Source organism: Carassius auratus, chromosome 24 (genome assembly GCF_003368295.1).
Source record: "Carassius auratus strain Wakin chromosome 24, ASM336829v1, whole genome shotgun sequence".
Lineage (NCBI taxonomy): Eukaryota > Metazoa > Chordata > Actinopteri > Cypriniformes > Cyprinidae > Carassius > Carassius auratus.
The window spans coordinates 17129534-17146832 of NC_039266.1; the positions used below are offsets into that span (position 1 = coordinate 17129534).

General features: G+C 37.0%; 1 protein-coding gene across 1 annotated transcript in view; it reads right to left on the minus strand.

Moving 5' to 3' along the window:
- Positions 1-17225, minus strand: part of LOC113042463 (ribosomal protein S6 kinase alpha-3-like) — a 41998-nt gene extending 24773 nt beyond the window's left edge. The window contains exons 1-2 of the mRNA XM_026201342.1: positions 16917-17225; positions 14246-14305 (exon numbers count right to left, since the gene is read on the minus strand). Coding sequence (XP_026057127.1) covers positions 14246-14305; positions 16917-16979 — 123 coding nt within the window. The 5' untranslated portion in view covers positions 16980-17225. The remainder of the gene's footprint in view (positions 1-14245; positions 14306-16916) is intronic.
- Between the last annotated feature and the right edge of the window lie 74 nt (positions 17226-17299).

Consider the following 17299-nt stretch of genomic DNA (forward strand, 5'->3'; position numbering starts at 1 on the left):
GACCAGAAATAGAAGATCATCCAATAACCAACAGGTCTGGTTTTTGGGTGCACTTTGGATTCCCTGTAAGCTATAATAGTGATGATAGAATGAATGGTAAATAGTAAGGTCTCATATCCGCGGCTATAATGTAAATGTAACATAAATGTAGCCTAACAATCGACGCGGTGATGTCTTTTGCCCTGTTTGAGTCAGTTGGAAATGTTTTTTTTTTTTTTTTTAATCCCGCTGGTGTACCCAGCAGATGCGACATACCGTTGTTTTTTTATCCACCACTCTCTTGCCATCACCATTATAGCTTACAGGCAATCCAAAGTGCACCCAAACACCAGATCTGTTGGTTATTGGAGGATCTTCTATTTCTGGTCTGTTAAATGCATTGGCTATTTTGCAACGAGCCTTCAGCGCGTACTGAGTGAGCGAGCGCCTGACTGAGTAGCCTAACATGAACATTGCAGTTGGTGTTTTTATATATATATATATATATATATATATATATATATGAAGAGTTCAGATGCAAAAGCCTCTAAGTGCCATCTGACGTTTTCATCTAAAATTTGGATTTTTATCAAGCTCCTATGCTTAGGTTGAGTCATTTTACTTTAATGGCAATGTGCAGGTCCTTTTCCAGGCTATTAAAGTGAAATAACTGAACATAAATATAGGCGCCTGAAAAAAAATCCTAATTTTAGATAAAAATTTCAGATGGCATTTAGAGGCTTTTGCATCTGAACTCTTCATATATATATATATATATTTTTTTTTAATTAGCAAATGCATTAGCGCCCATTTGTGCGCCCATGGGCGTGCTGGTCTAAAAAAGAGGTGTGTTCAGGTGCACTGCTAGCACATTGCTATTTTAAGGAGCTGAAAATAGACTGCGTCATAGACCAACTCAAACCTGTTCTAAAGTCTGCCGCAATGTTTTTTTCTTGTTTTTTTAAAGAGCGTGTTAGTATAGGCGGGTCCATAACGCGCGTACACGCTGCTTATGAAACACAGAGATGCACAGCAGCACAAAAACATGCCAAATATTAAAATTTAAAGGATTGCAATGCATAAGAATTTTTTGTAGGCTAATTAAATATAAAAATGCCTACATGTCATAATGGATAGTCATTGTATGTATCAGAATTAGGCTTTTATCTATTTGCTCGCACACAAGCAGCTCCGTTTCATCTCGGGGGCATGTTCAGTCTTTGCGCATGCCAAATTCCGCAGTGTAAATAGCAAATCCATCATGGCACATGGCCGTCAGCACAACTTGGTCTTAAAGGGAATGGAAGATGAGACTCTGATTGGTTTATTGCACGTTACGCCCAAAAAACACCCATTACTCATTAAGAGAATATGGACAGCGCGTTTAGACCATGAGCCCAGGCGTGCCAACTGTTTTTCCGTCGTTAAAATAGCAAAAGTGGATTTGGACACGCCCCGAGTGCACCTGCACCGTGCGCTTTACACTTTGTGTTTAGATCGTTAAAATAGGGCCCTTAAAGTCTGCTAAATTGGACTACTCAACAACAAAAATATTTTTTTACAATTTTTATTTGTCGATAATGTTGACTAATATTTTCATCCCTATATGCAATAATGAAATTCTCAAAATAAAGTTGAATTATAATGTTTATGTCTCGAGCGATATGTCACTAAATACATGAATAGATTTGAACTATAGGCTACTTATTATTAAATGTTTATTAAACATTACTTTACTAGTGTTGATGAATCGAAAGTTCAAAAGAACATTATTTAATTTAAATTTAAACTGTACTTACACAAAAAAAGAGATAAATATATCAATTCTGACCCCAAACTTCTGAATCATATGTATAAATTGCATAGCCTTGCTTGCCTTTGAGATGCATAATGATCATCTACATGCCGTGTCCTTCATGCAGCGCAATAGACAGTACTTACTCATCCTGACACATCACTGCACACTGCAGAAAATAGCAGCATTTTCTCAGTGAGTCTCTCCTGCTGCTTCTCAGACGTGTCTGTCTTATCAACACACTCACTGGAGTCATTCACAATTATTGTTGTTGTGGCACTGGGCCACCAATGTATATGAGATTGGGGGCGTTTTAACTGCAGAGTGTGTGCTGCTGAAGAAGACATTTGCATTAAAACCAACAGAGACAAGATTAATGGATCCCCCCTCTAGATCTCAATAACTTCTCAACGACCCCCCCCACCCCCAATATCTCTCATAAAATCTTTTCTCTTCTCTGCCTTCAATTTCCTCTCTGGCTGCCACTTTACTTTCCTTGTTTTTTTTTCACATTCCTCTGTCATGTGTTCATCTTGGCAATACAGACCAGGGCTTAACAATAAGAATGAACAATGGATCAAAGTCACTGTGAAAGAGCTTCAGACCACTTGACGGAGATGTACCCTGTCGAAACAGTACATATGTTCCAGCCATCTTACATTTTGTCATATCACATCCATGTAATGTGGTCTAGATAATGGTGTTATTAAGTCTACACTACATGCAATATTTTTTATATAGAGCTGTAAAATATCCAGATATTACTGCAATACAAAATAATAATACAAAACTAATAAAAGATTTGAATATAATATTATATACAATATGAATTTACTTTTACCTGATGCGAATCTGTTGTTTATTTATATTAGATTATATTATATTACAGAGTAATTTGGTATATATCGTATAAATATATTAAAATCAGTTGTCCTCTCCAAAATGGTGACGGAAACTTGGGGAGAAGAATTGATGAGTAAATTATGTTATAATGGTTTTCTTTGCGCACAAAAATTATTCTCATAGCTTTGTCAAATTATGGTTGAAACCCTAATGTCACATGGACAAATAAAGGCAGGAAAGGAATCTCTGTTTGTCTGTTTGCATTTTTATTACGTTGAGAAACATTCATCCAATCGATTTCACACGTGATGGGTGTATTGCTGCAGACCCAGGGGAGTGCAGTGTCACATTTTGGTGCAATATGGACACGCAACACATTCAGAATTAATAAACATTTAATATACTACAGAACAGCGCGAGCCAGAAGTCGCGTGCCTCACACAGGCAAGGCTTAAGCCACCTTTCCACTGTCTCCAACAAACGACAAGTGATAGATCGGAAGCCATTAATTTCGAATGGAGAGTAGTGCGGGAGCTGCGTGGAGATCCGATCATATGCTTATTCTGAAAATTTGGATCCGATTTGAGCTGCAGATGCGTTCAAATATTTGACCGTATGCAACTGGCTGACCGAATCTGATGTATTCTATTAAAAACTATGAGCGTAAGGTTAGAATTACCAATTTGTTCACTCTAACATTATTCTTCAAACACTATCTCTGTAAAATGGTGCTTTAGAATAATTATGGCAGAAATAATTATTTTAAAATTATTAAATAATTATTACGTTGATTAGCCCCATAAAACCTACAATGTTTTTATTTTGAGGGTAAAAATTAAATTTTACCATGGTGAACAAGCTGAGGTAATGGTTGCTGCACAAACAGTTTATAAGTACTGTGCGCCTGCCACTAGGGGGAGAAATGCGACAGTCATGCCCGAATGTCGTGTGCAGTGGAAAAGCAGCTATGTGCTCAAAGAACGGACACTGCACTAGTCATACAAAACACACAGGTCTGTTAAGAGCAAATTGTTCATAGGATTAAGCTAGCCTAATTTTTTTTTATCCTCGCAATGCCTCAGTTATGCTGTCATGCACTATGAAAGTATTGTGCAAATTAATTATAATATTAATTTAATAATAAAAGTAACTTAATAATAATAGGCCTAATAGGCTAATAAGAAGAATATATAACAGGCCTATTTTAATTGCAATTGGCAAATTAGATATAACTGTGTAGGCGATAATATTATTTTATTCAGAAATATCATGTTTGTGATTTTTTTCTTTCTTAGTTCCTTATTTACACTAATAGGCCTATAAATTCGGAAACAGGAGCAGTTAATAGCCGGTGTCAGTCGCAACATTTATTTAAAAATAAAAAATAAAAATTGTCTTTGAAAGGACGACTAGCAACATGGTCTTAAATTCTTTAGACTTCGTATACCAATGGACTTTGAACACCGACTAAAAACACTGACTGAGCTCAAATGACATACATAATCAGCCTGACAGAAGTGTTCCTGGCTTTATAGAATGAACCGGTTCATGAGTGGAACTGAAAGTCTTACCGTTATTTGTGGACTGTTGGACGGACTATATGCCTCATCAGTGCAAATGTAAAATTTTCAGTCATAGACTGTATAAAAACAGGTCAACACGTGCAACATGCCGAAACTAGCCTGGATAACACTTGGCTAACACTGCTCATCAAACTCATCAAGAATAATGTAAAAGCACATTTTATTAATTTTTATAATAGTAATATAATAATAATGTTATAATAGTTATCTAATTGTGTTCAAATAGATTAAAACATATTATTTATTTAATAATTAAGATTGAAAAATAAATGAACAAAGTTCAAAGTGAAAAAAGTGAAAGTGACGTGACATTCAGCCAAGTATGGTGACCCATACTCAGAATTCGTGCTCTGCATTTAACCCATCCGAAGTGCACACACACAGAGCAGTGAACACACACAAACACTGTGAACACACAGCCATTTATGCTGCGGCGCCCGGGGAGCAGTTGGGGGTTCGATGCCTTGCTCAGGGCATCTAAGTTGTGGTATTGAAGGTGGAGAGAGAACTGTACATGCACTCTCCACACCCACAATTCCTGCCTGCCCCCTATATGTTTTTTAAATGGTACTAGGAAGTAGTTCACGCAAAATCGTCCCATTACTTTAGTACTGTACATTTAGTTCTGGAACTAAAGCAGTGCGAAAGGCCCTGTCAGCACAGCATTCTCATCCTCAAAAGTGGGGTCAGGGTGGGGGAGTACCTCAAGGCTCAGTACGGAGGTACAGTATGGAGTACCTCAAGGCTCAGTACTAGGGCCGCTACTCTTCACGCTTCATATGTTACCCCTGGGAGATATCATCAGAAAACATGGTGTTAGCTTTCACTGTTATGCTGATGATACTCAGCTCTATATTTCTTCGCGGCCCGGTGAAACATACCAATTTGAAAAACGAATGGAATGTATATTCGATATAAAAAAACTGGATGACGAGTAATTTCTTACTGCTAAATTCTGAAAAAACACGTGTTAATTATAGGACCTAAAAACTCTGCTTGTATGAAGCCAAAAGAGTCTCAATAAAGATAAATGCACACACTACTTTCACATATGCACACATAGGATTCATACATGCACACACATGATTCATAAATACACACACAGGATACACAAATGCGCGCAAAATTTACAAATGCACACACAAAATTTAAAAAGCACAGAAGATTCACAAATGCATACAAAATTCAGAAATGCACACAAAATTCAGAAATACACACACAATTCAGAAATGCAAACAACATTTACAAATGCACTCAAGATTCACAAATGCACAGGACAAGATTCACAAATGTATTTCTGTTGAACACACACATATATCTTGATTTACAAACTGCTTGCGGTCTGTGAACTTCACTGCATTTGTGTGTGAATTTTGAGACTCCTCTGACTTGGCTCCACACGCAAATGCATTTTTTTAAACAGGGAATGATCAGCAACCAATCAGATATCTCCCTTCTTTTAGCCAATCACAAGAACGCACTCCACGTGGGGGATTGTTTACTTATAAGCCAATCACATGAACGCGTTTACACAGTGCGATATGCCTGTGGTGCAGCATATTATAGCCTACTTATTTATGCAATTGTATGAAAAACAGATGTTTAGATTACAATTCAGTTTTTTTTTTTTTTTTTTTTACAAAATATACATTTAAAAATGTCTCAATACATATAGCCCAGTGACAGCAGAAAAAAAGTTAACCATGGATTCATAAATGTGCAATAGGCAATTATTTCATTTTATTGAAATATTTTAATGAAAGTAAAAAAAAATTGACACCTTTTTGAATATTTAAATATATCTAAATATTCTTTTGGATGCCATATATTATATATTATATATAAATGTATTTGGTCCCTACATGAAGAGAGAGTCAGTGGTCCGATGTGAGAGGAAAGTGACTCTCCGGCTGCGCAAAGTGGGTCTCCAGCTGCGTGAGGAAAGTGAGTCGTTCGCTGAGGAAATCAGAGTCGTTCGCTGCGTGACTCGTGAGGAAAGTGAATCGTTCGCTGAGGAAAGTGAGTCGTTCGCTGCTTGACTCATGAGGAAAGTGAATCGTTTGATGAGGAAAGTGAGTCATTCGCTGCGAGAGGAAAGTGACTCTCCGGCTGCGGAAAGTGAGTCTCCTGCTCCGCAAAGTGGGTGTCCGGCTGCGCAAAGTGGGTCGCCGGCTATGCAAAATGAGTCGCCAGCTGCGTGAGGTAAGTGAGTCGTTCGCTGAGGAAAGTGAGTTGTTCGCTGCTTGAGGAAAGTAAATCGTTCGCTGAGGAAAGCGAGTTGTTCGCTGATTGGCTTATAAGTAAACAATCCCCCACGTGGGGTGCATTCTTGTGATTGGCTAAAATAAGGGAGATATTTGATTGGTTGCTGATCATTCCCTGTTTAAAAAATGCATTTGTGTGTCGAGCCAAGTCAGGGGAGTCTCAAAATTCACACACAAATGCAGTGAAGTTCACAGACCGCAAGCAGTTTGTAAATCAAGATATATGTGTGTGTTCAACAGAAATACATTTGTGAATCTTGTCCTGTGCATTTGTGAATCTTGAGTGCATTTGTAAATGTTGTTTGCATTTCTGAATTGTGTGTTTATTTCTGAATTTTGTGTGCATTTCTGAATTTTGTATGCATTTGTGAATCTTCTGTGCTTTTTAAATTTTGTGTGTGCATTTGTGAATTTTGCGAGCATTTGTGTATCCTGTGTGTGTATTTATGAATCATGTGTGTGCATGTATGAATCCTATGTGTGCATATGTGAATGTAGTGTGTGCATTTAACATTATTGACACTCTTTTGGCTCCATAGTAATAACCTAGAACACTGTCTAAGACTTGATGGTTGCTCTGTCAATTCTTCGTCAGTTAGGAACCTATGTGTGCTATTTGATCACAATCTTTCCTTAGAAAGCCACATTTCTAGCATTTGTAAAACTGCATTTTTCCATCTCAAAAATATATCTAAATTACGGCCCATGCTCTCAATGTCAAATGCAGAAATGTTAATCGATGCATTTATGACCTCAAGGTTGGATTATTGTAATGCTTTATTGAGTGGTTGTTCTCCACGCTTAGTAAACAAACTACAGCTAGTCCAAAATGCAGCAGCAAGAGTTCTTACTAGAACCAGGAAGTATGACCATATTAGCCCGGTCCTGTCAACACTGCACTGGCTCCCTATCAAACATTGTATTGATTTTAAAATATTGCTGATTACTTATAAAGCCCTGAATGGTTTAGCAGCTCAGTATTTGAATGAACTCCTTTTACATTATAATCCTCTATGTACGTTATGTTCTCAAAACTCAGGCAATTTGATAATACCTAGAATATCAAAATCAACTGCTGGGGGCGGCAGATCGTTTTCTTATTTGGCGCCTAAACTCTGGAATAACCTACCTAACATTGTTCGGGAGGCAGACACACTCTTGCAGTTTAAATCTAGATTAAAGACCCATATCTTTAACCTGGCTTACACATAACATACTAATATGCTTTTAATATCCAAATCCGTTAAAGGATTTTTAGGCTGCATGAATTAGGTAAACCGAAACCGGGAACACTTCCCATAACACCCGATGTACTTGGTACATCATTAGAAGAATGGCATCTATGCTAATATTTGTCTGTTTCTCTCTTATTCCGAGGTCACAGTAGCCACCAGATCCAGTCTGTATCCAGATCAGAGGGTCACTGCAGTCACCCGGATCCAGTACGTATCCAGACCAGATGGTGGATCAGCACCTAGAAAGGACCTTTACAGCCCTGAAAGACAGGGGAGACCAGGACAACTAGAGCCGCAGATACAGATCCCCTGTAAAGACCTTGTCTCAGAGGACCACCAGGACAAGACCATAGGAAACAGATGATTCCTCTGCACAATCTGACTTTGCTGCAGCCTGGAATTGAACTACTGGTTTCGTCTGGTCAGAGGAGAACTGGCCCCCAACTGAGCCTGGTTTCTCCCAAGGTTTTTTTTCTCCATTCTGTCACCGATGGAGTTTCGGTTCCTTGTCGCTGTCGCCTCTGGCTTGCTTAGTTGGGGTCACTTAATCTACAGCGATATCGTAGACTTGATTATAAATAAATGCACAGACACTATTTAAACTGAACAGAGATGACATCACTGAATTCAATGATGAACTGCCTTTAACTATCATTTTGCATTATTTACACACTGTTTTCCTAATGAATGTTGTTCAGTTGCTTTGACGCAATGTATTTTGTTTAAAGCGCTAAATAAAGGTGACTTGACTTGACTCCATAGAAGGAGCTAATTTGGTTCTCGAAAAAGGCAGTTCAGTACTAAACTCACACCCAGTTCTGGCAGTGCCACAATTAGTTCTGGCACCATGAAGAGGTTCCTGCGGTGCGAAAGGCCCTAATGAGAGCCTGTCCTTGTAGCTCTTGAGCAAAGGAATGAAGATGAATCAACTCTCCCACACTTATTCAGTAGCGAACAAAGAGCAGAGTTTAACCAACATGGATTCCGAGGGTCTCGGATCACTCCACAGTCACACGGCACGTCTCTGACACACACCCACTCTCGCTCTCTCACACATACAGAGTGCCGTCACACCGCTTTTGTGTCCAGGTTATGTGAGACGCTAGAGGAAAGAGCTTCACAATGAAAGATCCACAGGAAGTCTTTAGTGAGAATTAAAGCCATTACACAGTATAACCTCTGTCTGTATGTGTGAGTGTGTGTGTGTGTGTGTGTGTTACATGCATAGACACATGGATCCACAGACCCAGCAAACAGGCGGAGAGGGAGATGACTCCCAGCAAGCTCTATTGATCCTCAAGCATTAGAGGACTGTAAGTCAACAGCTGTGACCCATCACGACACTTGGGACTGAGGATGGGGTGGGGAGGGATTTTGACTGAATCACCGCCTGGTCACGCCATCAGCATCATGTATAAATGGCTCTTAATAGATCTGTCAGTAAACAGACCCATGTTTTAATCAATCAAGATGGTATTATGGGTATTTTATACCAACTGGTGCAGGATCATATTGCCTGTAACTGAAAATAGATTAACTGATTTTGGTTGGGAAACAGGAAGAAACAGTGCTGAGAAATGTAATCCTAAAAAAAGCCATAGGTTTACATGATATATACAAACAGTAAACAGATGCACATTGAGATGAGTATACACTGCATTCAACAGACTCCCTATTGCAACCTAGTTCATCTTGAAAACAAATATGCATTCTATATTTAGATCAATAGTCAAAAAAAAAAAGCACAAATATTTGAAAATGTTTCCTTTAAAAATGGTTATCAGAACTTGGACTTACAATTTAGTGAAAATGCAGCATCACATAAAGCAATGATGGTCAGGTGCATTTCAGAAATCATAGGTACAGTTATTGGTGCAATTTCAGTGAAATTTTGCATGGAAAAAACAGGTGTGTTGTTCATTGTCAGTAGCGTAGTGTGATCTCTCAGTCACTCTCAAAAGTCACTTTCAAACCAAGCAGATTCCAATGCAACAAAGTCACATGAACAGCTTGAACATGAGAGAAAACTTGCGTTGGGATTTTTTTTTTACCCTAATGCAAAACTCTCAATCATATGGATTCCTATTGTTATGAGAGAATTCTGCCTATGAAGTTTCTCTGAACAATGGTAAATAAGGATTCCCAAATGAATTAAGGATAGTTCACCCAAAAATGAAAATTTAAAGGAATAGTTCACCCAAAAATGAAAATTTAAAGGAATAGTTCCCCCCCAAATTAAAATTAATTAATTATTCACCAACATGTTGTTCCAAACCTGGAAGACCTTCCTTCATCTTTGGAACACAAATTAAGATATTTTTGATGAAATCCGAGAACTTTCTGACCCTGCATAGACAGCAACGTAACTACCACATTCACGCTCCAGAAAGGTAGTCTAGTAAGCTCTGTAATTTCATAAAAAAAAAAAAAAAAAAAAACTTGTGTTCCAAAGATGAACAAAGGATTTATGGGTTGGAATGACATGAAGATGAGTAATGAATTACAGAATTTTAATTTTTTAATTTTTGGGGTGAGCTATCCCTGTAAGTGCAGAAATGTAAAGGTCACATTTACGGTCTTTTGCTAATTTTCACAAAAGAAATCCAGTCATTTTAATAGGAATTCATATATGATTGAGAATTTCACGTGACTGCAAAAGATTGCCCCTCACAGAGTTTGCATGGGGTTCAAGTTGATCAAGGGAATTCCCCAAGCTGACCAAAAGAAAGCAGCTTGGATTGAAAGTGGCTGTTTTGCTACAGTATTGACAATGGACAATTGACCTTTAAGCCCAGAGAGATTTTAAATATTAAAAAAGTTTTTTTGTTACAATTGTATTTTGATTGCTTTTATTTAAATTGTTATTTTGTATTTATTTTTATTTTTATAATTTCATTAGTTATTGGCATTTCATGAACTCATGAACACCCTGCAGTTCCCTCACAAACCCCCGTTTGGGAAATCCCAGTTTAAAGGAACATTTTGCTCGTTGTATCATTCCCTAACTAAAACTGTCTGTCCAAGAATTTAAAGGTGTGATCACATTTATTGTTGCTAGGCAAAATTCAGTTGACAAAACTCAGACATATCAACGGAAATCCACGCAATCTGGAATTTTGAATAGGGGCAAAACAAACACTCATACAGATTTCACACTAGGTTCAAATTATAATTCGTCAGGTTGCCAAACAAAAAGCTGTCTAGTTTGCACGTAACTTCACCACATATAATTGATTTGAGTGTGTCTAAACAGCAGACTTCTTTGAAACACTGTGCATTATCTAATGCATCATTCATTTTCATTTAATGCATTATTCCAATCCCTAACCTTAACTACGAGCAATGGTAATAGTGGTGCTCCTAATGACTGCAGCAAATTAAAATGCTCTCTGAGTCATTTTTAAGCCGAGTTTGTTACTTAATCACACTCAGGCAAGTTCTGTGAATCAGGTGTGCAGGGCCATGCTGGAAGAGTGAGTCAGAGTAGATAAAAGACAGCATGATGTCTCGGCACTCTCTCAGTGACTGCAGAAGAAGACAGAGATGGAGAGAGAAAGAGGTAAAAAGAGGCAAGAGTGGGTGTCCACAAAGCGAGAGAAAGTCAGTCCAGATGGCCAGAGAAGATTAAATACCATCTGCCAGAGTGATCTGGACACATAGCCAAACTTTAGCACAAACAAGCGACACACCACACAACACCGGGCTCATAGACATGGATGATGCTGGACATAGAGTACATCAGTGTCAGGGTCTGATCACAGCGACTGGGACGACAATAGACAGTCGTAGGCTAGCTATCTGATAAGGGGATAGTTGCGATTAAAAAGGGGGCGTTTCAACAAAATATGGGAAACTTTCACTACTAGTGCAAGTTAAAGACTATATGTGGAGTCCTTAATAGTTCCCTCTTATCTCTAATGGAGCTGTGTTGATCATAAAGAATGTGCTGGTCATTTTTCAAGGTTGTACATTTCTTTCACATGTACCGGTCGTGCAGTGGATTAACATCTCGGCTTTCAACCAAAAAGTCTGAGCTACAGAGAGTTGTGAGTCATCATTACTGTGCACGTAATCCCGGGTCACTCCAGAGAAATGTGCCTTTAAGAGGTGTTGGATCCAAAAATCGTACTGTTTTTGTTAACCACTCTCTTAGTGTGTCTGAAATGCTTTACGTCTAAATTTAAACAAATCACCTTAATATTAGCTGGTCGTTTTCACCAGAGGGAGCCAGTGAGCTGCTAACTGGAGTGATTCACTGTTTTGGATCTGTTTTGAGAATGAATTTAAATATGATCCCATTTATAAACTCTCAAATGGCTTCCAGATAAAATGAAGTGACTGATTGCAAACTAAATATAACGAACACAAACTTTCACTCCTTTCTCCCCGTTTTATTAGCTGTTCCGAGAAAAAGAGCTGCTTTAAGACCATTTAACTGAGCACATGACTAATGCATTCACACACTCTCCTACTCATTAACTCTCATTACGCTACTGAAATACTGTTTACCCTCATACGCCCCATTAAACACAGGGATCGGAACAAGTCCAGGTGAACACACATACGCACATTAAAGCCACCATAACAGTCAACTAAATTAGACAAAATCCCCAAGATACACCCACATGCATTTATAGAGCTGAAGCATTGATGGACATAGTCATTTTATGTACTCTTTTATTTGACAAGACACAGTGATTGAGCACTACATTTTTATTTAAAATAAGAAATTATATTTGGTTTAAAAATAAATAAAAAAAGCAAGCAAACAAACTACACCCACATTATATTATTATTATTGTATTATTTAATTAGACCTATTTTTCATTTATTATAATATTTATTATACCCACACTCACATTATTTTTATTATTATTGCATTTTTTAAATGTTTCATTTATAATTGAAATATTTGTTTATTACATTTAGCTTGTAAATTAATGAATAAAATGTATTTATATAATTAGAAATAAAGACTTTTTGCATTATTTACTGTCATGATAATTAAGCATATTTCCTCTCATTAAATTCTCTAAAATCTAATTTTCATTACTGTAATGGATTAGAAAGATATATACTATGATATATAATCAATATATTATATAGAACATATATACAACTATAATTAACAACTATATTCATTTTGCATTTCATTATTCTATTTATGACTTGAAGTTTAGTTATTTGCATAGGAAAACAAGATAAGAATACTGTTAAAAATATACATTTTTTTGCACAGCATGCAACATACAATGCCATGACTTTATGAATTTTAGATCTTCTACTCTGATTTTTAAAGCCTTAATTTGTGAAAAAAAAATGTAAAGACCCCTTTAAGATCTGCAGAAAGCCTGAATATATAATGCATTATAGTAAAATAAAAATGACAGTATAACATTAGTAATATTTTTATGACCGTTACCATTCAGGGTGATAATAATAATAATAATGAAAAAAAAAAAAACACTCTGGACAAATTATGGTAAAATGAATTTAGAGAGAAAATGCTTAATTTGTTATAAAAATGTCCCATTTTCTTACTTTTTTATATTGATTATGTAAAATATGACTGAAGTGTTTTCATGAGATCCTCCAATACAAGGTCAAACACAAGTATGGATATAAAAGGAGCGAGGAAACAAACAGTATGCATCTATCCCACCTCTATCATGGAACATTTGCAGCTTTCAGATGCTTTATACATCTGAGTGTGTGCGTATGTGCGGGGACGTTCAGAGAGGAAAGCAAATACTCTAGAGAATATTTCTGATGGTCCAGCTTTCCTCACAAACGAAATCCATAGGTCCATCTGCCCTGCATTTAAAAATCAATGCTTCTCAGCACTAGCTAGAGAGGAAGATGGGGGAGTGTTTAAGTGGGAGAGGAGACCTGAAATGTCTTTGCCGTTTCCTGTATGAGGTCAGACTGCATGATGTCATAATGGACTCGTTATGGAAACTCATTAATGCCATTTGAGTGTAGGAAGAATCCTTCCCGAACAAGAACAACCATTACGGCTTAAAAAGAAACGCTCCCACAAACAAAAACAATGAGCACTTTGTTGTCTAGGCTGGTATCTTTTCAGCAGGGGCACAGGAATGCTGGGCCTCCATATGAGTATGGTACAGTGTGGCTCAGTGTGACTGTTAGGGTGCACATGTAACAAGCCGGATTTCCAGCTTCTCCACTATGCAAACGGCAATCAGAGGACTGATCGATACAACTGCTGTCTATGGGGAACACATGATCAATAGCTTGCCTTACAGATGCACATGGAGGGACATTTCAGACCACAGTCTCAGAGGAGCCACTTCTCTACGCTGCATCCTTGAAAAGAAGCTCCTTGACAAACGTCAAGTGTTACAAAACACTGAACTTCTATGTAAGGAGATTAATGAAAAATTAGAAAGACAGGGACATAAAGGTAGAAAGAGCTTGAGATACAGACAGCTTGAGAAAACCGAGAAAAGTGTGAGAGAGAGAGAGAGAGAGAGAGAGAGAGAGACATGAGAAGGGTGTAGAAGCGGGGGGAGGCATGACACTCACTTGACATGGTAGATTTTCATCTTCTCCTGTGGAGTCCTCCAAGACATGAAGGGGCTCCGTCTGTCATGTGAGAGAAAGTGAATATGGAAAATCAGTGCCTCACGAAGCATTGCGAATAGAACACACAATATAATGTGTTAAAGCTCTGAACTGCACCGAACAGCAGCACATAGTCAGGCCTTTGGACTAACGGTGTAACGCCTGGTTCACATTGTGGATTATTCTGGCTAAGAACTGCCAACTTAGACAGGAAGAGACCATCTGACCAGCACAGATCAACCACCGTTCATTCTTTATTATTTATGTGCCAGGCTGTGCCAGAATAAACAAGCTCTATGAACTTTGGGATGAGAATTTCTTGAGTCCAAAAGTTATAAGCACTGGCTATTTCCTTTTTAATAACTTCAAACAACTCGGAAAACATGCTTCATGGAAAACTGTTTCAAGAGTTTATTGTCTCTAATATATCATTGATCATTTAAAAAAAATAAACAAAATAATTAATCTTATTTTCATGTTACAGTCAATACCAAATAAATGGGAAATTTTGTCTAATACTATTTTGTCATCATAAGGCACTTAAATCAATCTTTTTAAATGCTGAATTAAAAGTGAATTAAGGCATCACAACATTACAATGTTCAGTATTAAAAAACATCATTTTTAGATTTGCTAAAGATTACATAACAGTGTTATAAAGGTTAGTAAGTTTTTTATAGATTAACTTAAATCTAACTTAAGTTTTTTAGATAAACTTTTGGTAAAAACATTAAAAAGTCAACCACGACATTAACATTGTCATAAATCTATGACAGTCTAAATGATCACAAAGGCAAATTTTTTAAATAAGCACTCAATTATGACATAAAAGATACATTTTACTAGTCATAATTATGACTTTTTTAGACATAATTTGGACATTTTGTTTTTCGCATATTATGACCTAGTATATACCAATTACACATTTTATTTAATAAAATTTGACTTTCCAAAGCATGATTTGTTTACAATTAATCAAAGTTTCAGTCATTTCAGTTTTTCTGATTCAACAGCAGCACTCTGTTACACTCTTAAAAAATAAAGGTGCTTAAAGTTTTTTCACAGCGATGCCATTGAAGAACCATGTTTGGTTCCACGAAGAACCATTTAGTCAAAGATTCTTAATACCTCTTTACTTACATTTGTATAATCTGAAGAAGATGTTAAAGGTTCTTTATGGAACCATTTAGATAAAAAAAGATTCTTCTATGGCATCGTGAAGCACCTTTATTTTATTAGTGTAGAAAACCCCTCATCAGAAGAAAAAATGTCCATATGAATGGTAGTGGGATAATGTTGCCCCTTAAAGGGACAGCTTACTAAAAATGAAAATTCCATGTAACAAAAAAATAAAATAGACAGAAAAGCCAATGCAATTCATTGTCTTTCTTCCTTACACTTACTTTTTGTGCTCCACAAGTAGGTGAGTAAATTATGAAATAATTTCAATTTTCACATTTGAATTATATAGAATTTCTCTTTAGAATTATCAGGAAATAAACGGACAAAAAAACAAAAAACATTTGTGTCTTGTGTCATTACTCACATATATCGGCATATATAATACATATTTAAAACATATAACATACAACATAAAACTGATTGACCCAAGTCAACGAGAGCAATGTGGTATAGTAATGTGAGTTCATGACAACATTAAATAAATATTAAAACTTGGTTATTAAAAATAAACACACTAGAATCATTCAGATGTACTTTCAGCTACAGATAAAAATTTTTGACTAGAATTGTTATCTAACATTTTATATATCGTAGTATATTCTATTCTAGGCTTATCTAGTGGGTCACATACTGTAGTGAGTGTTTCAATTAATGAACTCATTTTAGTTGAACTATAGCAGAATACAACAGAAAAACCATAATGCCCTTAAATGCCCATAATAAAATTATTTCTTGGGGAAATGTTGCCCCTTAAATGGGACAGTTTAATTAAAACGAAAATTATATGGAACAAGAAAATCATTTCCTTTTGTGCTCCACATACAGAAAAGAAACTCATATTTGGAATATTTGTGGGCGACTAAATGATAAAAAGGATTTTCATTTTCAGGTTTGAAGTGTGTGTTTCTCTTCAGAATTCTCTGGAATGATCTTAAAAATGTCACAAAAAAAAAAAAAAACACTTAATCGTATCGTCTGATCTCATGACTCAAAGCATGTGAACAAGGATAAAGATAATGTTTTATACACATAAACATTATTTTTATTATTAAAACGCAAAGAGTCCCACGTATGAACCGAGTCACCATTCAACTGTCATCATCACAGCAGCGGCATGAATCAGCCTGAGATCAGTGAACATTACGTAGTCTCATTCATTAAAACTTCAGTCTCCATTAACAAAGCATGAACTAAAATGTTAGTTACAAAGAAACTACAAGTCAAAAAAAGAAGCAAAATGTAACGTTATCCGTTTTAAAAGCATTTACGCACAGATATAACACGGGTCACACGCTATAGCCGCTAACGTTAATCCCAAGCATACACAGATAAAGATCTGAAACAGGTTCTGTACAACAACGACACACAGAAACGGCCTCTAAGAACAGAAGTAACGACTTTATAACGAACATATCAGTTATATAAACCTGTATATACGGTGGAGACTCACCTCGCTCGCCGCACTCCCGATTGCCATCTTACGCCAAGGGTCAACTAGTTGTGCCAGGGGCATCTTCACTTTTTGGCGGTTCCTTCTTTTATAAATCAGGTTCGAAAGAACAATTCTGAGCTACTTTGAGGAGATTATGCTGGTTTGTTTCCGCGCTCTTGACACTGAGGGAAGATAGCTGGGAATCCGTTAGGTGCGTAACGCATCTGAAAGCGCCGCCACCTTCTCCTCCAGTCACCTCTGTCAGTCAGTGCAGCGTTTCCATAGAAATAGAAAGACCGTGCCCCTGATCTCGCGCCAGTTGCCCTCTCTCGCGCGCGCCACTGTCCCCTTTTGACAGAAAAAAAAATCACGTTCACGCTTTCTATCCACTTCCGCTTCTT